The 25,748-nt window shown below is 37.4% G+C and overlaps 1 protein-coding gene across 50 annotated transcripts in view; it reads right to left on the bottom strand.

Moving 5' to 3' along the window:
• PTPRD (protein tyrosine phosphatase receptor type D) overlaps positions 1 to 25,748 on the bottom strand; it is a 1,747,466-nt gene that overhangs the window by 83,347 nt on the left and 1,638,371 nt on the right. For 34 of the 50 annotated variants that reach the window (XM_064140350.1, XM_064140302.1, XM_064140304.1 and 31 more), the window contains 3 exons: positions 19,725 to 19,844; positions 17,598 to 17,695; positions 2,446 to 2,569 (listed from right to left, as the gene is read on the bottom strand). In XM_064140350.1, coding sequence (XP_063996420.1) covers positions 2,446 to 2,569; positions 17,598 to 17,695; positions 19,725 to 19,844 — 342 coding nt within the window. The remainder of the gene's footprint in view (positions 1 to 2,445; positions 2,570 to 17,597; positions 17,696 to 19,724; positions 19,845 to 25,748) is intronic. The other 16 variants (XM_064140351.1, XM_064140349.1, XM_064140348.1 and 13 more) reach the window with 1 other exon arrangement.

Here is a 25,748-nt window from a genome sequence, read left to right on the forward strand (position 1 = left end):
CATCAATAGCCTCCGTATGGCCCCAAAAGAATTTCAGACAAGGTCTATATGTAAAATACAATCAAATATTCTCTATCGGGCTGTAAAAAAATGTTATATTGTCCAAATTTATAGGTCCTTCCCAACTTTCATAGAAACACAAGTAAAGAAGTTTTTTTTTTTTTTTAACAATATACAAAGTATTGATTTCCCTGGCAGCAGGAACAACTAACACAGTTGTCAACTAATTAAAATGCAAAGCAGACTGCATGTTTTCATTGTAGGGATACTTACTCAAAACTTGAAAGAGAAGCAATAATTACCAAATGGTAAGACAAATTTATTAAACTTATGAAGGCACACAAAATTTCAGGAATACAATCATGTAAAATTCAAGTGGGAAATAAATTTAAAAGGATCATTTAATACTTATTTATTATTGTTTTCAAGACACATTTCCATAGCATAAGAAGGCGTTTAATATTTGATTCATTCTGAGTTTTTTTCACCATAATCTGAATACTGAAAAATACTTGAAATTATGAAAATCACCAAGTGGATCAAAATCCCATTTGTGGTTTTGCTTCAAACAATATTATTTCAAAGGACATAGTATTTTTCTTTGTTTAAAGTTACTGACTATTATGGAGCAAGAAATTTTAGTCTCATCACGGTATTTCTCACTTTAAAAAGGAATTAAATGTGGCAGTCTAACTTTATGCCGTACCGGTTCCTTAAAATATTCAGTCACTTCAGGTACAGTGTTGATTTGTTTTGATATTTTTAATATCCTTTTTTTTTTTTAAAATGTACAGTGCCATTTGTTGCTTTCACACACTTCAACTAATGCCTCCTGGTTTGATTCTTAATTTCCCCCCCCTGTTCTCTAAATTTGTTATTTTTTCTTTAAGGGAACCAAATTTCATGGGTCATTAACATGAAGAGAAACCTGGCAGAACTTTTTAAGTCTAAATCTCTGACATATAAATTAATAATTGAATATATTTGCAATTAGATTTTTTTCACTTCTTTCTTCCCTCCATTACACAACCCTTTTCCCAAACAAAGTCCTGTGAAAATTTTAAGTCTTCTGTCTAATAGACTCATTTCATTCAAAGAACTTTACATAAGAATTCAGAAAGGCTCTCCTATTGCTTTTAATTTTCTTGTCCGGTACAGTGATACAGAAAGGGATATTTTTTTCTTGAATTTCATCACATAAAATTCTAATTCAAACAGCCTCCATTAAGTGTTGAGACCAGTAGTTCTACCAGGTAATGACAGGTTTCCATACAGCTATAATGTGCATGATTGTAAATGATGCTATAAGATCTTTTCAGAACTGTTCTATCAGCCTCTGAGCTATGACAAACATAAGAAGATTAACACATTCAAATTCTTCAAGGCAGTGGTTTATGTTTTCTAGTGTATTTGAGAAGCTCTTATCTGTGTTATCAAAGTTCATGGTATGCAACTACAATAAATAAGGGAAGACCTAAACTTCAGTCAGTGGGATTGCGTTTTTGTTCACCAAAAAGCTAATATTGAAGTGTGTTACACCTTTAAATATTGTCTGTCCTGTATCCAGTGTCTTAAGTTCTGGAGTTACCATAGATAAAAAAAACTGTTCATAACTGTAAATTAACGCATCTTGCAGTGTAATTTGCAGCATGTTAGGACTGAAAGTATTGTAACTGTGCAGACTATTCCCTACATTTTATGCACTATATGCAAGGCCAATCAGAGTTACTGGTTTTGTTTAGATTTTTTTTCACTTAAATACATAATTGATTATATTCTAGACTGACACACAATAGCATAGAATAAATTGAAAATCTATCTTCATCCCAGGAAACAGGTAACACAGAACTGGCAAGAAAAGTCCTGTGAGTAAAAGCCAGTGCTTGTTGTTGCATTAGCATCATGAAAAGCTTTCATTATACCCCTCTGCCAATCTTTTCACAGTGATTTCACTGAAGTTCCAACAATGTCTGTATGTGGGAATTTGCCTAAACATTCTCGTAAATGACAAAGAAAAAAGGGAAGTTTTAAAAAAGAGTCTCAAAAATCTTCCTGACATTATAAAGTTGAACTGATTTTTTTCCACGTTAAGGAATACATAACTTAAGTGTTCAAGGATCAACAGAAAAACAATTTATGTGTGGTTACTGCTTCATTTGCTTCACAGAATTAGTAAAAGCAAGGACCAATAATAATTTACTTTAGATAATGTTGGCATATAAACAAGGTTCTGATGCATCCAGTGCCATTACGTGACCCTCTGCGAATTTTAGTACATTTTCATAATGAATGACTAAGAATGAATATCAGAAAAGGACTGCCATTATAGGAGTTTACTGGAAGTACTTCAATTAATCCTTCATTACATTACTAGGCAAAGACATCAGGCGGTAAAATTATACTGGATTTGGGATTTAATTGGTTTAGGTTTAAAGATCTCCTTACCTTCTATTGCTGAGAGTAGAACACGAGAATGGTCATATGCAATTACATTTGCATATCTGTTCTTTGGTTTGTTTATCTCCAGGTTAGAATGTTCCCATGTGAACTGCTGACCAGGATCAATAGACTTCAAAAGAGAAATAGAAGCAAAGAAATGGCATGTTTTAGTTAAGATTATATACTTGTATTTATAATGATTACAAACCGTATACTCCCATAGTTTGCTTTGGAAATAACTTGTTTTGAAAGAAAATGACATACTGTAAAATACAAAGTGTGTATTTATGCATCTGAAATTTCCATCATGAACATAAACCATAATTTTTTCAAATCCAAGGCTTTCTCTTCAGACATGCAGAGGTATGCTATACATGTTTTTATGTTTTCACTCACTTTGGTAAATGAAGGGTTCTAGCACAAAGAGAATGAAAAAAGTCAGAAATTTCAAAAGCACTGGGATGAAGTACAATAAATATTTTTGTCTTTCTCTATTATTAGTGCACATATTCAGACAATCCAGTGCCCTGCATACCAAATAAGCTCCAAGAGTTCCTAAAGAAGTTTTACAGAAAAAAAAAAACCAAAACATTTCTGTTCCTTTGTTTTGATGTCAGGCCAATACACGATACTGGTGTTACTCAGGGAACCAAACGCATGTCATCCAAGGACAATACATTTTATTTTTATTTCACTGAGGAAAATGTAAGAGAACAACGACAATTTGAAATTGTAATGATGTCTTATTTATACACATAACCATACAGTCCTCAAATCACTACTTATTTTCTACTTCTTTTGTGTTCCAGGATGTAGTTAAGGAAGCTTGTGCCATGTTCTTTCATCTTTCACCAGCAGGAAGACTCCAGGTTCTACCACTTCTACATGCATGGCTTGGGCATGCATGCAACTGGGTAAATACAAAATACAGGACAGATGGTGCCTGCCTATTCACACCATGATAATGGCTGTAGGAAAGGTCATTTCATACTGAGAAGTCACAATTAATCACATATTGTTTCTCTTTTTGTAACATTAGATACCTTAAAATCATTTGATCAACATGTATATGCAACCATGGTTTGTGGCTCATACCATCTGCTTAATCCTAGTAACAGGCAGCAGCTGTCTGTGATAGGGTGCTGTAAATTATTAAAAACTCATGACACAGGTAAGCCTAGATAGGGCAGTTCAGCAGGTTCTCTTTCCATAAGTAGATCAGCATTAAAGTACAAGTCAGAAGCTCCATACAAAGCACCAAGCCACCCTTTTTACACTACTTACAGAGACTCATCCCAGGGCTAAAAGAGCTAGGAATCCATTTTATATAAATGCAGACTAAATATGACCTGTAATCTATTAGGATAGGTTTTAGTAGACAATGAATATGTACAAAATTAATTATTGTAATACATGAAAATTTAACTCTTAGATTAATAGTTACTACTTGGGCAGTCAGAAAAATGTTTTGTTCTTATACACCTTCACATATCTTACACAATTTATTTATGTAACATTGAGAGAATGAGCCACAATGACAACTGAGGGAGAGGAACATCTCCCTTATGAGGACAAGCTGAGGGAGATGGGTCTCTTTAGCTTGAAGGAGACTGAGGGCTAACCTCATTAATATTTATAAATATGCAAGGGGCAAGTGTCAAGTGCCTAATGATAGGACAAAAGACGATGGGTGCAAGTTGGAGCACAGATGGTTCTACATGAACATTGGAAAAAGTTTTTCACTGTCAAGGTGACAAAACACTGGAATGGGATGTCCAGAGAGACTGTGGCATCTCCTTCTCTGAAGACAGTACAAATCTGCCCAAATATGTTCCTGTGTGACCTACTTTAGGTTGTCCTGCTCTGGCAGGACAGTTGGAATAGGTGATCTTTCGAGGTCCCTTCCAACCCTTAGTGTTCTGTGATTCTAGATTCTGTGAATGACTTTGCTTCTTCATTGAGATTATTCTAAAAAAAGACTATTTTGGCTGGCAGCTTGATAAAATCTTGGAATGGCCCAGCATTTCTCTTTAGGAAAAGAAGTGTCAATACCTTATTCTATCTAGGAATCTCCTAGACTCAACTAACTTTTATAACAGTTACCAGCTAGTTTTCCTGCATCATCTGGTTGAGATATGCTGAGCAAAGAAGTGTGGTGTTCAGGTTCTGCCTTACTCTGCTCGTAAGCTCTTACTCTTACTCCTATTCTTAAGCTTCTGTACCTGCAGCAGCTTAGGTAGAATGTAGGTAGAGAAATTAAATAGGGCATTCTAGAGAAATGAGGAATGAAATGCTTGGGGGAATAGTGAAGATTACTTCAGTTGCATTAATGTGTGATTTGTGGGACTACGCTTAATATATGTTAGTATGTCAATTATCACTAAAATTTTACTCTTATTAAGGTAGTATCATAATAGATTAGTCATTAAGGGATTTATTAAAACTGTTGTTGGGGTTTTTTTCAGCCTTCCTGCATTTGCTTTTCAAATACAGGAATATATGAAATATTCCTGCATATAGGAATAACAGGCTATCATCCAACTGGTATTCTGTCACAAAAGTAAAGATCACTTCCACGTTGCTTAAGTATAAATATAGCAACCTGATCCTTGCAACACTGTCTGATCCTTCTCTGACCAAAAAATTCCCTTTTATGACTACATAGTGAAACATCTATTTAAAAATAAAGTGGCAATATTTTTATTCCATTTTCTTACAATTTAGTTGCATCTCAGTAATGTTTTCCCATCCTGTGAGATGAGTGGCTGATATAATTTTGAAACTGGCAATCATTGCTTAATTTAATAAAAATATAAACTATTTTTACCTTCATTTAAGGTGAAGAGAAAAAAAATGGGCTACATTTCCATCAGCACTGGGAAGAGGAAAGTCATATATATATATATATATATGTATGCACAGGATATTTAAGCCAAGCTGACCAATTGATTTACATCATGTGACTTGAAAGGCAATCAAATTTACATAATTACTTCTTTCTCCCCTTTTTTCCTCTTTGAGTGAATGGAAGTGAATAAGGTAATTTGTGCAGGAAGTTCGCAGGTCAAGTTTTCAGTATTTTAGAAAGTAATTAGTACAGGCTTAGCTCAGAATTTTAGCAATAAATTAGATAAAAAATGTTCCAGAATATTCAGCACAGCTGCACTCATGGGCAGAGTCATTCCATTGAGAGCACAGAAGTCAACTGTCAAACACCAGTTGCCATTTAGCTTTCACATAGGCTGGATGGAACTGTTGAAAGGTGAACGAGTTTTGCTGGTGACATTCTGACTTTTCAACTGATAAATCAGCTTACGAATGGGCACCAAAGAGTCACAGTTAGTTCTGTATTGCCTGTGATGCACAGTTTGAGAAGAACACCTTGAGTACTGTGTCCAGTTCTGGGCCCCTCAATTTAAGAAAGATGTTGAGGTGCTTGAACATGTCCAGAGAAGGCCAATAAGTCTGGTGAGGGGTCTGGAGCACAAGGCCTATGAATTGTAGCTGAGGGAGCTGGAGTTGTTCAGCCTGGAGAAGAGGAGGCTCAGGGGAGACCTCATTGCTCTTCACAACTACCTGAAAGGAAGTTGTAGCCAGGTGGGGGGTTGGTCTCTTCACCTAGGCACTCAGTGACAGGAGGACACAGTCTCAAACTACACCAAGGCAGGTTTAGGCAGGACATTAGGAAGAAATTCTTCATGGAAAGAGTGATTGCCTATTGGAATGGGCTGCCCAGGGAGGTGGTGGAGTTATTATCTCTGGACATGTTTAAAAGGAGGCTGGATGAGGCACTTAGTGCCATGGTTTAGTTAATTAGGAGGGTTAGATGATAGGTTGAACTAGATGATCCTTCCAACCTGGTTAATTCTGTGATTCTGTAATACTGTATAACATTAAACTCTAAATAAATGTATGAATAAAATGAATTATTTGGCTATGAACAAAGCTATCTGTGACTATTAATCAGGACATTTTGAGGCACATAGGGAAACATGCTAAAGAGCAGTGCACTGCCCTTATAAAGTAACATTGTTTGTACTGTTGTAGATATATTAACTACAGGCAGCATTCTGCCTGATCTTTCAGGTTTTTACCTACAATGCTCAAATATTCTGGAAATTACTTCACAATATAAGATGTTACACACACTTTCTCTTCACACTGAAAAAGAAAACTAGAAAATAACAGAATAAACTACATGAGTAACATGCTGCTAGTTTTGCACTTGGACTGCAGGACTCGAGCTTTACCTTTTCAAAAGTGAAAATGATGGACACAAATTAAAAAAAAAACAAACCACAAAAAACCATTAACTACCTATTTGTAACAACTACTACCTGCAAACGTGAAGTTTAAGGTACACTTTGAATATACAGTTTAACTTAGAACATAATGGTTGAAGCAGATTCTTACTGATTATGAGAAAAAGCTTCAGCTCTGCACTGTATTTGTTGTTAACATGAAGTTAGAGATTATTAAGAACAGTTTCTTAAGTATTGTTCTTTCCCTTTTCACTGCTTACTATTTAAGTAACCTGAAGCTGCTCTATAATACCTAAATAAATAATCCTCTGTCGGCTAGTTGGTGATGAGTACATGTTCCTCACAGCAGCATACCATATACCCCATTCACTTTCTTGTATGATGTATGACCAAAAGATATAATTCAGTGATTAATATTTAGGGCCACATGCAGACATAGATAACATAAATTACGTCAAAGCCGGACTGAACATTAATCTCTCTTGTTTTTCTCACCAATTTGAACCATGTTCTGGCCTTGCTATCCTTCTACAAAGTGCTGTTTTGGCAAAAGAAAGTTAACCTATATTTCCTCAGACTGTAATGGCCACACTGGAACAAAGAGTAGAATGGTATTGGCAGACACATTTCAGAAGTGTGAAAGACCAATAACTCATTAACAACAAATCTTTGCTAACAGTTTTAATGAGTGCTTTAATGGTTTAATGGATGGCACTTTAATAGGATTTCTAGTATATTCATTCTGAAAGCTTGTCTCAATAAAGCTGTCATTAACAAAGAACTGGATTTCTTCCTAGCATAACTGTGTAGTACGGGTGCTTTGTGCAAAAGAAATAAAGATATCTGTAATACTGTTATTACCCTCCCATGCTTTGACTAATCTTACAGCTATTGTGTTCTAAATGGTTAGCTGCTGAAAAGAAGTCTGTCACTGGGAAAAGACCTCAGCAATATTTACTAGCATAGCACACCATCCATAAAAAGAGTTCCTTAATTGTGAATTACAGTAACCAAAATGTGTTTATGTGTTTACAGAAGAATTTCTAACAGAATCCCTCTAGTAATAAACTGTGTACCTGCTCCTTGTGAAGTTTTCCTTTATGCTACTTAAGAGGAAAATGTTCCCTGCTGTGATTGTGACTCTTGCAGGTGTACATTCTGGTACTGGGGAAGGGGCCTTTCATGGAAAAAGCTGACATACTCTTGCCTGCCCTGCCACAGTGCTCTACCCAGGTTCATTATGCCAGGTAATCGAGAGCAGGTTTGAGACTTTGTGTGTGGTGAGGACTGTGAATTACTGCATAGGCTTCATAAGCACAGAAATGGAAGAAAACATGTCCTTTAAAGAATTTCCCAGCACTCTAAGTGATATGTTTGAGGCTCAAACCAAAAAGTATGGGGTCACAGAGAAATTTAAGACCAGGTAGGGAAAGAAGGCTGAACAAAAAACATCTGAGAGGATGCTAATGAACTTCACACAGGTGGAGTAAGTAGTCAGCTATCTATACAAATGAGCAATTTTACTCTCTTTTCCCAATGACAATTACAGTAATGAGAACTTTATATCATAGCTTCTACATCTATAATGGGATTCTATTGTATTATGAAGGAAACTTGTTAATAGGACAAGATATACATAATGCATTACCAAAGCCTGAATGCTAGATGCATGAACTTTAATATATGAACATGGAGAGTTGATAACTGGAATCATGTTTTCTTAAGAAGGCAGGGGTTTCCATATTGCAGTGTGAAGGCTGCCATTTTCAGAAGATATGGGGAAAAAACACACATTTTATGCATGCCTACATTTTCTTTGGAGCTCAAACACAAGTTTGTATCCTGATACATGAGACATTTCCTGTTGACTCTTATAAGAAAGCAACTCAGTTATTCAAGAGTATCTAGAAATACAACTATGGCTTTTGCCAAATTCCCCTCAAGAACAAAGATTTTTTCCTTTTCAATTATCAGGTTGCTAGTCCTATGGCCAAATGTGATCATGGAAAATCTGATTCCAATGGAATCAAACAAGATATACATGCATATTAACTAAAGCATACTTAAGGAGGAGAATAACAATTATTTGAAGTTATCTTTAAGGGAGGGTGTCTATTACATAAAAAACACTACAAAACCTTAATTTTTTAGAATTAATCACACTGCTGTGTGTTTCTTTCCTTCCAGTTCTAAAAATAATCTATTTATGCCCCACCTGCCATTAAAATTCTTTATCCACAGTATCATAATCAGATGTGGTGGAAATGATTTTGTATTTAAAACAGAGGACTGCATTAAGCTTTAGGTAGGAAATAAGTATCCAGAACAAAAGAATACTTTTAATGATGTAATGAAAAACCCTGCTTAGTTTGTCATTAAAGCACCTTGTAATTTTATTTTATGTAGTACATGACTTACGGCAGCTCTTAAACATTGAAGTAGTTTTGCTTTGAATTTTCAACATACTTCTAAAGTACTGTCAACATATTTTTATTTGTTTGTTTGTTTGTTTTAAAGAAAAGATTCAGGGATGAAAATATGGCAAGTGAATCTTTCAAAAAAGCCCCCTCAGAATTTAGTTCTACCTATAATGACCTGCACTATCTGAATAAATGGACTATTACTCTCCTCCCGGACATATCACTGTTCAGTTTGACAAAATAAAACTGACATTTACTACAGTATTTGGGGATTTAAAATATCTCACTGGAATTCCTTGGCAAAATAGCAGCAGGTAACAGACCAAAACCTAATGTCTCAGTACAATAACACTAATTTTCTTTTACTTAAATATTCTTTTAATTATATAAAGCAAAAACAAATGCTGTATCCCAAGGAAACAATCACAGCAGAAAACCAGGAGTTAATACACTCCTGTAACTTGACTTGTGCTGCTCCAGATTCTTGCATTGTATCTTTAATATTCTCTATCACAACCACTGCCATGCTACCCTAGGTGGAACTAACCACCAAGCAGTCTAGGTGAATGCAACAGCCCATGTGCTATTAATAACAAAAACCAAACAACTTTTCATTGTTCACTGACTATACTAATTGTTTCTCATTAAATGGAGCACATCCTACTAAGTAAAGTTGCAGAAAAACATTAAATGACAATTGTAATATTAGACAGAGGAAAATACCATAAAGATAAAGAATGTAAAACATATTTTTGATGAGAAGAAATTGATTTTTGCGTATGAGACAGTGTTTTCTGTAATGATATAGCAGTTAATTGCAGCTGTTTCTTTGGTAAAGATTCATTCAGTAGGTTATCTGGTCTCTGTGGACTTTTAAAGTGGCTTATATCAATAATACACTATACATGTTCTTCTACCCTATGCAATTTCTTGTGCTTTAGTGTCCAGTGTGTATTTGGTTGGAGGCTGAGATTACAAAAAAGATAAACATGTCTTCTCACCGCAAATCCTACCCACTGATACTTAAAAGTTACAATAAAACTTTTGATAGTACAGGAGTGTGACACAGAATCAAAATGCATCTTATTTTTTTCCAGTATTCTGCACTCTTTTTTGCAAACCTGCAGGCTTGGCAAGCCTGGGGTCCTTTGAGAGAGAGCTGGCAGCATCTGGTCCACCTTCTCTCAGACCCTATCAGTAGCCAACTTCCTGGCTGCCTCTTGAGACTGGGGATGCTAGCGATTTTGGCTCTCACATGCCACTGTGAGGGCAGCATCATTCCACAATCATCCCACTTGTGAAGAAGTGCTTGGGACATTTCCAAGTTTGGCAGCTCTGCCACTCATCTTGGGCTTCTGCTGCGTGTATCCCTATTATTGGATATTGCCTGCAATGTCAGAAGGCTGCTCCTGCCAAGGAATCCAGCAAGGGATCATTGCTGAATGCCTATCTCACCTCTGTAACACACGCTATTCTTTTAATCTTCTGCTCAGCCCGATTGATAGTGGGGTAAAGCTCTGTTTAGCCTTTTCCATTTACTGACTTCCTAAATATCTATATTTATCTGTAATAGCCTTTTGGAAGAAATTCCCAATTGAACTGAATCTGTTAATAGACCAAACTAATTTTCGTATATAGTTTGGGGGCAGAGTTCCAGGAAAACAAAATAATTCTATTTTTTATAATTCCTGACTCAGCCACATTAGTTCCCTGCCTCCACAACAGAAGAAAATCATTAAAATTCCATACGACTATTCATAAAATTAGTTAATGAGTGCACAAACACACACACACAGATAATCCCACAATAGCAGTGGTGGAAGGGCAGCAGCCCCAAAACTGAGGGTTCACTATGCCTTTACATGCCTGGACATGTTTTTCTGCCATGACCCATGGCAGTAAACAGGTTGTGTAACACACACACACCCAGTCCGTGGACCCCTGGGGTCTGCCCAGGTAATCCCCTATTGGGAGGGTCCAGGCAAACAGCTACTGCCTATTAAGGTAAGGTTTTGGCTTACTGCCAACCTGATTGGTCACTTTAGATGGACAAATGAGCCATGAATCTAGGCTCAGAATCTATAAAGAGAGGCACAAAGGAGCACCACGTGTTCAGAGGTTCAGAGCATTCAGAGGATTCAAGCACAGCTCTCTGATCCACATAGCATCACAGACCTGCTTGCATGGCCTAGACACAGGATCAGGCCCTTATTCTCTTGCATACTTATGAGGCTCAGCCCTCTTGCATTGATCTCAAGGCGCAGTTAAGCTGTCTGTGAACCCTTTGAGAAGCAGAGCGCATGCACGCCTGCACTTCATACATATCTGGGGAGCCGAGAGCCCCCTGCCTAAGCCTAGAGCAGCCGTACATACTGGCTTGCTATCTTGCATTTATCTGCAGAGCTCAAGTCTCCCTGTAGCCCGGCAGACCCTGCTTGCCAGCTGCCCTGTAAGCCTGGAAAAATCTAGGCTCAGCAGACCTTCCAGACTGTCTGCTAACCTACAAACACAGCCTGCTAGCTATGAGATGACTGTGCTAGAAGCTGCACGGACAAATCCTCCTCCTGCATCTGGAAATCCTGCCAGCTGATCATTCCTGGACATGTACGGCATCCAGAAGAATCAGCAGCACCAAGGCAGAGACCACTTCACTCCAGGAGAGAAGGTCAGAGAAATCCTGTTTACCCCAGAGACTGGGAACACCTTATCATTTCTCTGCAAGCCGTGACAGATTCCAGCTTCACCAAGACCCGAATACAGGGCACATGCTGTGGCACAATCCCGGGAGGGTGATTAATGATAAATACTTCAGAGCAACACATTTAAGCAAGCTTTAATTCCTTTGTAAAATAAATTACCTTTATCTGAAGAGCAGACACAGTTTCAGCCCTTGCTAGGCAAACAGTATAATCGTTAAGAGGCATTAAGCCTAAGGGAATCTTTCTCTCTGTCTATAGTTGTTGATAATTTGATATTTCCATTTAATAATCCAATCCCTGTAAATATATCCCAACTGTTTTCATAACCTTGCACATAAAGAACTTATTATTCAGTGGCTGGGGGTGGCAAATTTGTAAATATTAATTTTAATAAATAATTTTATAAAAAAATAATACTGCCTCAAATTAATTTCTCACCTCCCCCTAATAGGGAAGGAATAGAGAAATCCCCCTCCACGACAATAGCACACAGAGGCTATAACAAAATGTTTATGTTGCTGTGACAGGTATGAATATGAATCTAGTTCTTTAAGGGTATTAAGCTATGACTACACATCTCTGATAATAGATGAAAAAAGTTTTTTACACAAGATCCAGGAATCTGCTTTAGAGGAACATTTTATCTTAGGTATTACAGGAAGAAATAGATTTAAAAATGCATCTAGTATATGGCATAAAGTAGTAAGAACATTACTGTCCTGATTCAGTCTATCTCCATGACCAGCTTTTAATGCTGAATTCTGAAGCCTGAGTTAAGAAGGAGATATGATATAAAGGTCAGTTTCTTACGAACATGGCTTTCTCCTTAGCAGCTGTCAAGTCCATATGGAGCCTTGCATTACGTAAGACACTCACCCTAAGTGCCAAAGTCAGCAAAAGCTTTGTAATAATCAGTTGGGGTTAAGAACTTTGTCTTTAAATTATGGAATACAAAAGAACTACATGACATAAAGGATATGTCATGTCAACAAAGCAAATCACCATTTTAGTAAGGCTTTAGGATTGCAAGCTAATAATAATTAATAAAGGATTCTGGGGAAAAAATAATACAGAAATGAAGTAGAAATTCTTCCATTCAATGACACTGAAGCCTTGAAAACATTAGACAGTTGGAAGATGGTCTGTACTGGAAAATACATTGCTGTTAGGACATTGTAACAAGGAGATCTCATTTTGCAATTTTTTTTGCTCCTCATAATACACAGTTTTATACTATACATAGTGCTACCTGCTTTTTTTCCCCTGTATCTATCTTCCAAACCTGCCACATTGCCCCAGGCATTCCTTTCAGAACCAGAGTGTAGCGTGATATGTCTCAACTTATTACTTCTTTAATGGCAATTTCAGATTCTTTCTCAACTAGATTTCACAAATCCATATATATTCTCAGAAAAAAAAATCAAACAAAAACAACACAAAAACCTCATTTGAGAAGCTTTGTCGGATGAATGGTAAATACTAGTTTGAGTTTGGTATCATCTGGAAAAAGCAGTACTCTCTGCTCTCATAGTCCAAGTCTACAAAGAAGTTTTCCTTGACCTTTCCTAGGACTGTGCAAGGAAGTTAGCATGTTTCATTAGAAACTTATGCCAGGGGGTGTAAGTAAGCGTGAGAGAGTGGGCATGTAGATGTGTGCTTTCTGTGAGAGAATTTTCTTCTCTCTCATGGGCATGGTAAAGAGATGGTTTCTGTCTGTCAGAGAATAAACTGATACAGGCAAGGTAGTAACATTCTTCCAAAACAAGAAGCCAACTTGTATGCAAATTTGATAAGAAATTCTGATCAAAAGACAGTGGCTGAAACAGCAGCAAGGATGGACAGAAGCAAGTAGTTAAATACTTCTGAAGAGCGGAAAAGGGTGCACATAACAGTTTTGTATGCTACCAGTCTATTTTTTTTATCTATGCAATGTATGCATTCATCTGTCACAGAAAAAGCAAAACAAAATACTGGAATGCCATAGAGGAAGGGGTGCTATGAAAAAAAATTTTGTCAGTGGTAACTGATGGAAAACATCTATTTCCCTGAATGGGAATTAACTGGAGGACTTTATTACTATCAATAGTAATGGTTTCCTAGCGGATGGTTTCCTACTGCATGTTACACATTTAACTCTTAAAGATGAAAAATATACATTTTTCTTTCTGTGTCACCAGTTCAAATGTAATCTGAAATGATAATAACTGGTCCGTTACCATCCATATCCATTTCTACCTTGGAATCAGACAGTTGCTTTTAAGGGACATTAGTAAGGGCTGCTGCTGAAAGCCTCAATTCTTGACCATAAATGCTCCCTTCAACTCCCTTGTGCTGGCACTAGAGCTCATGCCGCCATGTGGAGAGCTAGTTCAGGGAACTGATCCAACTGAAAACAGTAAAGAAAAATAAAACAATTAGTTTTCAGCTGAATCTATTTCCTGAGATAATCCTTGAACAGCTGCACACGTGCTAGTGCCAGGGCTGGCACAAGACGGACAGCAGGAATGAACAGCCAAGACAGGGAGATGACTCACAGTGATCATCAAACTGCAGCCTTAGTTCAGTGCCTAGACTTTACCATGAAAGCAAATAGCAGTGCTTTTCACTGATTTCATACAAAATGGATGAATCTTGGGCTAGATGGAAATGAAATGGCACCTATAAAGCTGAGATTTCATCTTTAATGCACACTTTGTGAAAAAAATTAACCCAGAAGTGAATGGCTGTTATAAGTCTCAAGGTCCTTTTAATTATTTAAATTTAAAAAACCTTACAAAACACCAAAATTTTCAAGTTATATGACAGAAGAACCATGTCATCTACACAGTATTTACTTTTATGGGACTTAGAATATATTATATTTAATTATATTTTTTATTTATTAAATGGAACTTCCTACACAGATATTCCAAAGATGAGATCCATCCTAGGGTGCTGAGAGAGCTGGCAGATGACCTGGCTAAGCTACTCTACATCATTTACCAACAGTCCTGACTCACTGGAGAGGTCCCTGAAGACTGGAAGCTGGCCACTGTGATACCCATCCACAAGAAGGGTCGTAAGGAGGAGCCAGAAAACTACAGACCTGTCAGCCTGACCTCAGTGCCAGGCAAGGGCATGGAACAGGTCATCTTGAGTCCCATCACAAAGCACCTACAGGATGGCTAAGGGATCAGGCCCAGCCAGCATGGGTTTAGGAAGGGCAGGTCCTGTCTCACCTACCTGATCTCCTTTTATGATCAGGTTACCTGCCTGGTGAATGTGGGGCAGGCTGTGGATGTAGTCTGCCTGGACTTCAGCAAAGCCTTTGACACTGTCTGCCACAACAGGCTCCTAGCCAAGCTGGCAGCTCATGGCTTAGACAGATTCACTCTGTGCTGGGTCAGGAAATGGCTGGATGGCAGAGCCCAGAGAGTGGTGGTGAATGGTGCCACATCCAGTTGGCAGCCAGTCACTACTGGTGTTTCCCAGGGATCAGTGCTGGGCCCAGTCCTGTTCAATATCTTTATCTATGATCTGGATGAGGGGATTGAGTCCAGCATCAGTAAGTTTGCAGATGACACCAAGCTAGGAGCAGGTGTTGATCTGTTGGAAGGTAGGAGAGCCCTGCAGAGGGACCTGGACAGGCTGGATGGGTGGGCAGAGGCCAATGGGATGAGATTTAACAAGGCCAAGTGCAGGGTTCTGCACTTTGGCCACAACAACCCCAAGCAGCATTACAGGCTGGAGACAGAGTGGCTGGAGAGCAGCCAGGAGGAAAGGGACCTGGGGGTACTGATAGACAGTAGGCTGAAGATGAGCCAGCAGTGTGCCCAGGTGGCCAAGAGAGCCAATGGCATGCCAGCCTGCATCAGGAACAGTGTGGCCAGTAGGACAAGGGAGGTTATTTTTCCCCTGTACTCAACAATGGTCAGGCCACACCTTGTGTACTGTGTCCAATTCTGGGCCACTCAATTAAAGAGAGATGCTGAGGTGCTGGAAGGTGTCCAGAGAAGGGTGACAAAGCTGGTGAGGGGCCTGGAACACAAACCCTATGAGGAGATGCTGAGGGAGCTGGGGTTGTTTAGCCTGGAGAAGAGGAGGCTTAGGGGTGACCTCATTGCTGTCTACAACTACCTGAAGGGGCATTGTAGCCAGGTGGGGGTTGGTCTCTTCTCCCAGGCAATCAGCAACAGAACAAGGGGACACAGTCTCAAGTTGTGCCGGGGGAAGTATAGGCTGGATGTTAGGAAGAAGTTCTTCCCAGAGAGAGTGATTGGCATTGGAATGGGCTGGCCAGGGAGGTGGTGGAGTCACCATCCCTGGGGGTGTTCAAGAGAAGACTGGATGAGACACTTAGTGCCATGGTCTAGTTGACTAGACAGAGCTGGGAATAGGTTGGACTGGATGATCTTGGAGGTCTTTTCCAACCTGCTTGATTCTATGATCCTAGGATTCTAATTACCCAAGGTGCAACAGGAAATGATCGTCAAATTTGTACCAAATATTCAGATTTTTTTATCATGAACATTCTTCTACATAAATTCATGTACTCTTTATATGCTACAATCTTCATAGACAAGAACACAGGATTTATACACAGAAATGTGAGAAGACACTCCCACATTGTTTGTGACTGCAACTGTAAGCAGCAATCCCAAGATGCTCCTGAACAGCATATTCAATGAAATGATAAGCAATTGTAGTTATTATAGAAGCTAGTATTGATTTGTAACACTTTCTTTAAAGACTTTTAAAATACAGTGATCATTTATGGGATCTTTGCACCATGCATTCCCATGTTAGTATGGAACCAGTATGTCAAAGTCTTCTTCAGTGTTTTTTATTACACTGTCAGTGTTTGTATGAACTGTGAAGTGCAATAAAAAACACCAAAACACAAAAGTAGTTTTTTGTCTCACCGTGATAACAAAGTTTTGGGGAGTTTTAAGCGAGGATTAGTGAAACAACAGACTATGTCACTGACCCCTCTGGGAGCTGCTAAGCCTTGAATCACTGACCATCCACACTGTAAAGAAGCACTGCTTTTCTGATGGTTCAGTGCATACTTTATCCACAGATTTCTGACATAGACAATACTGGCACTGAGGAAACAGCTACAGTTTACTGTGGTTAATGGATGGCTATCCAAGTCCTTTCAATCACAAATTACTGAGGAGAGACTGTTACTCTACACATTACCAATGCCTGCATACTTCATAGATGACTGACAAGTTGGCTTGTAAGTGGTCACTTTCTTTCAGTTAAATTCTTTCATGCTCTTAAACCCCACTATTCACAGAATATGAATATGGCATTATTGGCAGGAAGAAAATGCAATGACTTCAAACTGTTACATTAGGAAAGTTAACAGGCAATTGTCAGTTATTTAATCCATGCAAAATTAACACAATAGACTGTAACTTCTTTGTAGCTTCTACTGTATGCGTCCTGTCAACATTACACAGGAGGTTTTTTAAAATAATCTAAGGATCTTTTAACTTCCAAGTAAATGGATGCTCATGCACATTAAAAAGAGTAAGTGCTGTATCATTAACACATTAATTCAAGTGTATTCCAAAGGAATCTGCCTGCCACATAGCCTTATAAAACCAGAAGAAGTTGTTACAAGCAAATGAGCCACCCTACCACCATTTTACCTAGACAACCATTTTTTAATCGTGGTTTTGATAACACACAAAACTGGCACCATATGGGTGTATATAAATTGAAATTTAGGAAAACAGAAAGCATGACACTTAAAACAATTTGAATAATGAGAAGGTGGGGAAAATTACCTCATACTCCTGGGAGAATTTCAAATTGTCATTTGCTTTCAATCTTTCAATGTGATCTGCGAGTTCCAAGATAGGTATTGGGGGATGACTGGCCATACCTGTTGAATAAGAATGAAAACCAGAATTTAAAGTACACTACAGTGATGGAAATGTGATAAAATCTAGAAAATGCAGTAGTTAGAATGGCTAGAAATGTGTAAGTAGTAAAGATGTCATATGTGAGAGAAGCAGGCAAATAATTTGGTTACTCAAAGCAGGACATGCTTTGGATAGATGAGCTCTGAAGCCAAATTAAAAGGAGTCACCAAGCATAATCCCAAAGCTAACATTCCTATTGTAGAGGAAAGAGTTACTGGTATGAGTCAATGAGGTTAGCTAGGCATGGGAAAATGAGACAGTTAGATCTGATGTTGACCTCTGCTTTGAGTAATGACTCTTAATGTCATTTCAAAGTCCTTCTCCTGCACTGCATGAAATGGAAACTCCATTGAATTAGATGAGGAAGGGTGAGCTGAGAAACAGACACTGAAAGAGCCCTAAAGGGGGAAGAATAGTGTTTTGACAGAAAACAAACTGACTTATGCATAATCAAGAAAAACGAACTTGAAGAATGAAGGTTACCGAGGTAACCAGAGACACCTGAACCTGCAAAGGAAATGGTAAAAAGCAAAGAAACCCCAAACTAACATAAAAACTAACTTATAAATCAAATTATAAAAAATGAAATGAGACAGCTTGAGGATTACTAATAATGCATCAGGGTCTAGAAGACTGACTACATATTCTGACCAATTAGAAATACTTCAATATTTAATGAAATTTTGAGATGACAGACATGCAACTATGGATGTCTAGAATAACATGCGCCACTGCTTTTAGACAACAGTCACTGAAGACAACATTGGACATCAGACAATTAGAACTTCAAAAATGTTTTCACTAGTAGCAGATTGTAGAGGCAGGGGGTGTACAGTTTTGCTGGACATACATACTGTCTGCACTAGTACCTTAAAATATGCGTAAACTCAAACCCCATTTTTCAACCCCCAGAAGTACCTACAATCTACTTCAGGTGTAAACATCTTTGTCCACTGATGAAGATAGTGAATGAAAAAGAAGAGCTGGGAATTGGAGATAGAGATGGTTATGGAAAGGAGTACAGGGACAGCAAGGCAAAAGAAAAAAGATGTGGGGTCAACTAGAACAATCTGCCAGCTGAAGATTTGCCAGACAAAAATTTGTGAACATGTTTGTGTCATGCCATTAGTCTTCACAACCCTTCTCCAAAATGCTTACATTCTTCTCTTCATGCTTTATACTATCACACCTAAAATGAAAGTGAGTTTTCAATTGCTTGCAGGAAGAAATCAGAGCTGGCTAGAAAAATTAAGCTAGTGAACCCCAGGATCTCTTGAAATTACAAAGGGAAAACAGTGATGACTCAAGGGGGCTCAAGCTGGAAGCCATGTTGCACAATGTGGTTTGCTTTGTCACCGTGAATTTCAAGAGCATGCCTAAGAGCTAACTTGCAATTTTTGTAAACGTAGCTGAAAATGACCATGTGGTTACAACACAGTCACACTAGAACACGTTTTTCTTTATTATTTTTTAAAAAGTTTTGTTCTCTTTTTGATTCTTTGACATTTCAGGCATCATACAAGAGTCCAATATAATGTCCAGCAGCACTGGTACTAATTCTTCTGACCCTATACATATATATTTATATGTTATTTGCATAGCACATCTTTGATAGTTCAATGATATTTAAAGTACATCTTAAGGCAAGTCAGTCAAATAGCAAAACAGAATATTCAGATAAAATGGGGAGGTTGTCATAAATTTCAATTAAGAAATTAGTCTGTAAGTACTAATTAATTTGATTCTGTCCTGATTGTCTCCCATTTTCCCTGAAATTTCACATAATAGAACTTGGCTATTCTCAAAATGAGTGTGGGTGACAGTTGTCTGATAATTACACTGATTGATCCAGATCAAGCACCCCTATGGAAAATATGTCAGTGAGAAGGCACAAGGGAACTCTAGATTGATCCAGAAATGGAGGTGGACTGATGTACATCTAAACCAGTGCTTGAACAGAGAAAATAATAGAGACAAAGATGTTTAGACCTTTTCGAGCGAATCGTGGGAGAGAGTTATTATCATATAAGGACTGAGTGGTAGTTTGGCTAGAGAGGGAGGACACAGAGCCAATCAGGGAGGCGTAGGGGACTGAATTACTGCTCAAAGCTGTAAAAAGTAAAAGCCAATCGGAAATGGGAAACAAATTAGTAACAGCAGTAGACCATCATAAGCAATCAATCTTGTACATATAGGCACTTCAGACATGCACAAAACAGTATTTGGAAATTCATCTAAGAAGTCTAAAGGTCCAGTTACCCTATTGTAAACATAAAGGACAAAAAAACAAAGAGACTCATCATTACATGATGAACTTAATTAAATCAACACTATCATGAACACAAATCTTGACAATTAGCTACTGTGAATGAATTCTTAGGTTTTTTTTAAGAGACACTGAACATACATTCTTTTTTTTAAACTATTTTTCTTCAGATGCTCCTTTAAATGCCAGTTAGGGAGATTTCAGATTAAAGACTGCACAATGAAACTGGACATAAAACTCTATTTTCTAAGGAAAAAAAGGAACTCCTCAAAAGTTCATAAACTGCCAAATTTTGACTGTATATAATCCCTGTGTTCACAACTCATTTTTGACACTTGCATCTGGGCATTTCTTCAGTTTCTTCAAATAATACTTTGCAGTTAACTCATAAAGTGACTTAATTAGATTTGATAGATTTGAATCTTTTAAATATATAAAGTGTACTCCACTGGGATGATAAAGGTGTCTACTTTTTAAAAGAGATACGGGAGGACTTTTTCATGTGATCATTTTGTGAATCATAAAAAGTATCATATGCTATGAATGAACATTTTTACTTCTTGGCATATCTCATGAGAAATCATGAGGCTGCTACCAAGTTTAATGTGAGTTGCGCATAAACGGCAGGTGTAGAACTTGACTCAAAAAACCCCACCCAAAACACAGCTAAACACACATATTCTTCTGTGGCTATAAACAAGTAAATACACAAATTTAATGACACACTTTCACATCAATCAACATGTGCTATGAAAACACAAAAAGATTAAAGACAAACCGCAGCTAAACTACAACAGATCCTGTGACATGCTAGAAAGTCAAAAGAAACACCATGCTTTAAACATGCTTTCAAAGAAGAAAATGAGTAGGTAAAAACCACTTAAAAACTCAAACAGAAAAAGACAAAACCAAAACACAACAGAACCACCACATGCAAAACACAGCTGAAATTGTATCCCTAAAAAGCTTTCATTTCTAGATTTAGAAGATTGCCAAATGTAATTGGTCTTATTCCACCTAGTAGTAACCCCTCCACATAAATTATATGAGAATCTATCATTTAAATACAGCATAGAGTTATCTTCTGGTTAGTATCTGTGGTAAATAAATGACTAGGGAATATGGGATACCATATGTACCAGAATTTCAAGGGAAAATAGAGACAGCAAGGTCACAAATCATCTGCATATTAGCAAAAAATTAATCCTAGTAGGTACACTTCTATACCCCAAAGAAACAAGTGGGTGTTTTGGATTTGTTATTAGCACATTATGTTAAAATTTTGTTAGTTGTCAGTATTTTACGATAAAGACTCCTAAAAACATTTAAGAAACACACATTGATTTACAAATTTGGACCTCCAGGTGCACATGCCCACAATCAAAAGAAAACTTAGGAATTAAAAAAATACAAAGCTGCTTGTATACAGACTACAATCTACATGAACTGAAAATGTGAGACATTATTCACAGAGATATTTCTTTAAGAAATGAGTTGTATTGCAGGACCACGCTGAGTCAGTACTCTGTGACTTAAAATTTGATCTATCATAACACAGAGCACCCCCCCACATAAAGCAATCTGTGTTTATTCAAATGTCCCTTTATTAAAAAAAAATAATGAAGGAATCAGTATCAGAGGTACTTACCCTTACCAAGAAGGTAGAATAAAACACATATATAAAATTTGGACATAGAAAATGGAAACAATTAAAGATGACCCTGATTCAGGAGAAATTTGGCACCCATGGAAAGTTATCAAGGATGCCTTTAATATATTTGTCAAAAGAATTGTTGTTACTTTAAAATGTCAGTTACATAGAGCTAGAGCTAAGTCAGAGAGTGACCTTCTATCTTGTGTACAGAGTAAAATTTACAAGATTAGCTCTAGAGAAATAGGTCATTCTGCAAAAGCTATTCTAAAATAGTCATCAATGTGAATATAATATTTCAAAATTAAGAAATCTTTATTCTAGAAGAATTTATGGTCTGCAAAACTAGATTAATTATGTTAGCATGAAATGTCTTTTGTTCAATAGCAAAGACTTAGGCTGTCAAGTAGCCCTAGGGGCTCTGTAGGCTCACAGCAGAATTTTCAGCTCTGAGTGAGGTGGGAAAGCTATCTACATTAAGAAAAGGAGACAACTAGTTTTCAAACACAGAGCTGAAATCCTCAAATACAATAACGTATTGTAAAACTATTGATTGAGATTCAGGGGAGAAAAAATTTACTCTTTTAGGAGCAGAACATTAAAATCCATCTCCCAGCTAAGGATATTTTGATTGCCTCCAGTTTTGAAAGCAATCTCGTGGGAACTCAGACAAGTTCATTTGCACTCTAAGCCTCTTTTAGATGCCTACATCCCCTATATGAGTCAAGTTCATGTGAAGAGCTGTATGCAGGATCATTAACTGTCAGAAAGCTATTCCAGTCTGGTTTTGCCATGGAGACAAACCATGATACTTCTTTCAGAATTGTTATGTTTCTCATAAACAGAGGTTGTGTGGATAAGCTAAAGAAAGAAACTTCCTGTAATCTTTCAAAGCAAGTGACTAAATTTAAACATCAGTTTTCCTACATTTGTTATTTGCAACTTTTCCCTCTTGACCATTTTTATTCCTTTTTTTCTCCTTGTCTTGGAAATCATTCTTGGAACCTCCTTAGGAAGCCAAGGAGAAAGTGTTTTATGAATGCTTGTCTAATAAAAAAACAGAGCCTCTAATGCAGAGCTGTAATAATTGTATTTATTTTTTCTTGTATTTCAAAGGATCTTATTTAGTTCAGAAGAGATAATGAGGTAATTGTTTAATTGGCACACAATTACCCAATTAAGTGTGACACATTTTATACTTAAATGGGGAGAAAAAAGTCACTTTTGAGGCATGACTCAGCTGAGTTATTTGGCTGATTGGCAGATTGAAGTCTTTGCCTGAGCCTTGGGTCTCTCATAACCCACACAAACCACTTAATCTCAGTTATTTTCCTCTATGCAAAACTGGGCTTCCTCATTTGATGACACCTTTTGTAAGGGTCACCCTTTCTCTACCTTCAGTCTCCCATGTGGCATAGTCTTCCACTGTTTGTGCACTATCTTAATGATTTTTATCCTATGTTTAAACTTGCTTAACAGGAAGAATGTGGCTGACTTTTCTTCAGCTGCTGCAGTTTCAGAAGAGCAACAGATTTATAAATTAAATCCTGTATGCTACTGAGAGATGGGCTATTTTCATGTTTGTTGAAAGAAAACTTGGCACAGCTGTGGTTCATTCACTAGTATATGTGTTTATCTAACAAGTATACATTTTTGGATAACACATATGGACACGGTACTTTGTTCTCAGATGTATAATTGTGGGCTATTCCAAATGTCAAGAGAGAATGTCATAGTTCTCTATGGAGTTACTTTATCCACAGAATCACAGCATTAACTGGGTTGGAAAAGATCTTTGAGATCACTGAGTCCAACCTAACACCTTCTAATTAACTAAGCCATGGCACAAAGTGCCTCATCCAGTCTCCTTTTAAACACCTGCAGGTATGGTGACTCCACTACTTCCACAGGCAGCCCATTCCAATGGCCAATTACAATTTCTTTGAAGAGCTTCTTCCTAACACCCAGCCTAAACCTGCTCTGGAACAGCTGAGACTGTTCTCTTGTTATGTCACTGATTGGCTGAGAGAAGAGACCAATCCACCTCTGACTACCACCTCCCTTCAAGTAGTTGTAGAGAGCACTAAGGTCTCCCCTAAGCCTCCTCTCCTATTCTCCAGGCTAAACAACCACAGCTCCCTCAGTCCCTCCTCACAAGACATGTTCTCCAGCCCTCTCACCAGTCTCGTTGCCCTTCTGTGCACATGTTCAAGTACCTAAAAATCTTTCTTAAATTGAGGGGCCCAGAACTGGACACAGTACTCAAGTAAATGGCACATTATTTACAGTAAAGAGTGAATCCAGACATGAATTTGATCTTTCATGGACAAGGTGCGATGGGAAACCCTTTAAATAAATAGCACATTAGTGAATAACAAAGTCACCACATAGGCAGGACAAGAAAAAGCTAAAGGAAACGAGACATTTCCTGTGCTGGTAGTTTTAGATTGTGGATTTTATACATCTTCATGCTGAATTGGCAATTTTACAATGAATACTGCACAACTGTGCAAAAATCATTACCTAAATACCACCAAAGATAAAACTATTGCTTTCCTATAATTTCTTTCAAAAAGTTATGGCTAACCACCTTTACTAGGGCTATTTTGTATTTGTGGTTAGAAATTCAGGTTTACCACAGCAAGGGTTTTGCTTTCAAATTATTTTGATAACTGTACTTGGTCAGATCTCTTCTTGCACAAATTATATGACTGCTAGTACATTTTGAATGAGGATGTTCAGAAATCTTTTAAAGCATTGACGTTTACGACAAGCCAGAATTTTATAAGAGTGTCTCCTTTGCCTCTACCAGTGAAAACTGGCAATCTGACTATGTCAATGTAATGTAAACATTCTCTTCTCTCACACTTTTTCACATTATGGATTCATCAAAAACTTTCCTCCCCCCCAAAAAAACCAAACCATTGGAATGAATTGGTGTTCCTGAAAAGCTCCAACAAATCATAATAACAATGATGTCATTTCATCTGTTCTGATGCAGTTGAACTGACTTAGTATACACTGATTCTTAAGGTAGATTCACTGCTCCATCCTTTTTTTTTTTTTTTTTTTTTTTTTTTTTTTTTTCTGTAGGCAATGTTCAGAAATGATTAAGATCTTACAGAGTAGATATGGACATTGTATGAGGGTGACTGCAAATGTCTCAATAAAAGAAATGCAACACACAGTCAAAATAGTCTCAATCCCTTCTCAGCTGCCTGTTTTGCCCTAGCAGTGTTCTACTGTCTGGTTTTGCTATGTGATTAAGAAAACAACACACATTTGAAAAAGAAGAGCAAACCCAATAAATCTGGTATCGTGAATGTACAGCCATCCCATAGTTTTCTATGTTTGTCCTGAAAAGCTTTGTCTTGCATGTTCAGCATCAGACTATTAAATAACAGTTGTGTAAACATTCCATCTGGTTCTAAATATTTAAGCTAAATTCAGCCACCACATTTTAATGAAATGGTAGCCCTAACTTAAGTTATTGTAAGTAAAGTGAGGCTGTGCTTTTATTAGCACAATAATTGCATCTTGAGTTCACTGCTTCTAAGATTACATGTTAATTATCAAGTGTTATGCAGAAAAAGAAATCTCCTAGAGCAAGAATTTTCTCTTTGATATTTGTCTGCGTGCTGAGTAACACAATGGTCTGACTTGTACTTAGGGGTCTTGGGTGGTGCAATGGTAGGAAAAAGGGTAATAATTTGATTTCTCTACTATGTTATTTATAATAACTGTAATCCTCTAGTTTGTGAAAATATTCATGATAAAGTAAAAGATCTCATAGTAAAACTCTACTGCAGATGTTCTGCTCAACTAGTTGCACAGAGAACTGTGAAGTTCCTAGAGATGCTGTAGCACTGAAAGGAAAGGTACACTTAAAACTTCTCTCCAGCTCTCTTCAGATCAGTGAGGTTAAAATGTAAATTTAGAATTACAGAATCACAGAAACATTCTGGTTGGAAATGACCCTCAGTATCACCAAGTCCAACTGACATCCCTACTCTACAAGTATAACCCTAAGCAATATCCCTAAGCACCACATCCAAATGACTTTTAATTAATTAATTAATTGACTACACTAATTTTA

The sequence above is a fragment of the Pogoniulus pusillus genome, chromosome Z (genome assembly GCF_015220805.1).
Source record: "Pogoniulus pusillus isolate bPogPus1 chromosome Z, bPogPus1.pri, whole genome shotgun sequence".
In the NCBI taxonomy this organism is placed as follows: Eukaryota; Metazoa; Chordata; class Aves; order Piciformes; family Lybiidae; genus Pogoniulus; species Pogoniulus pusillus.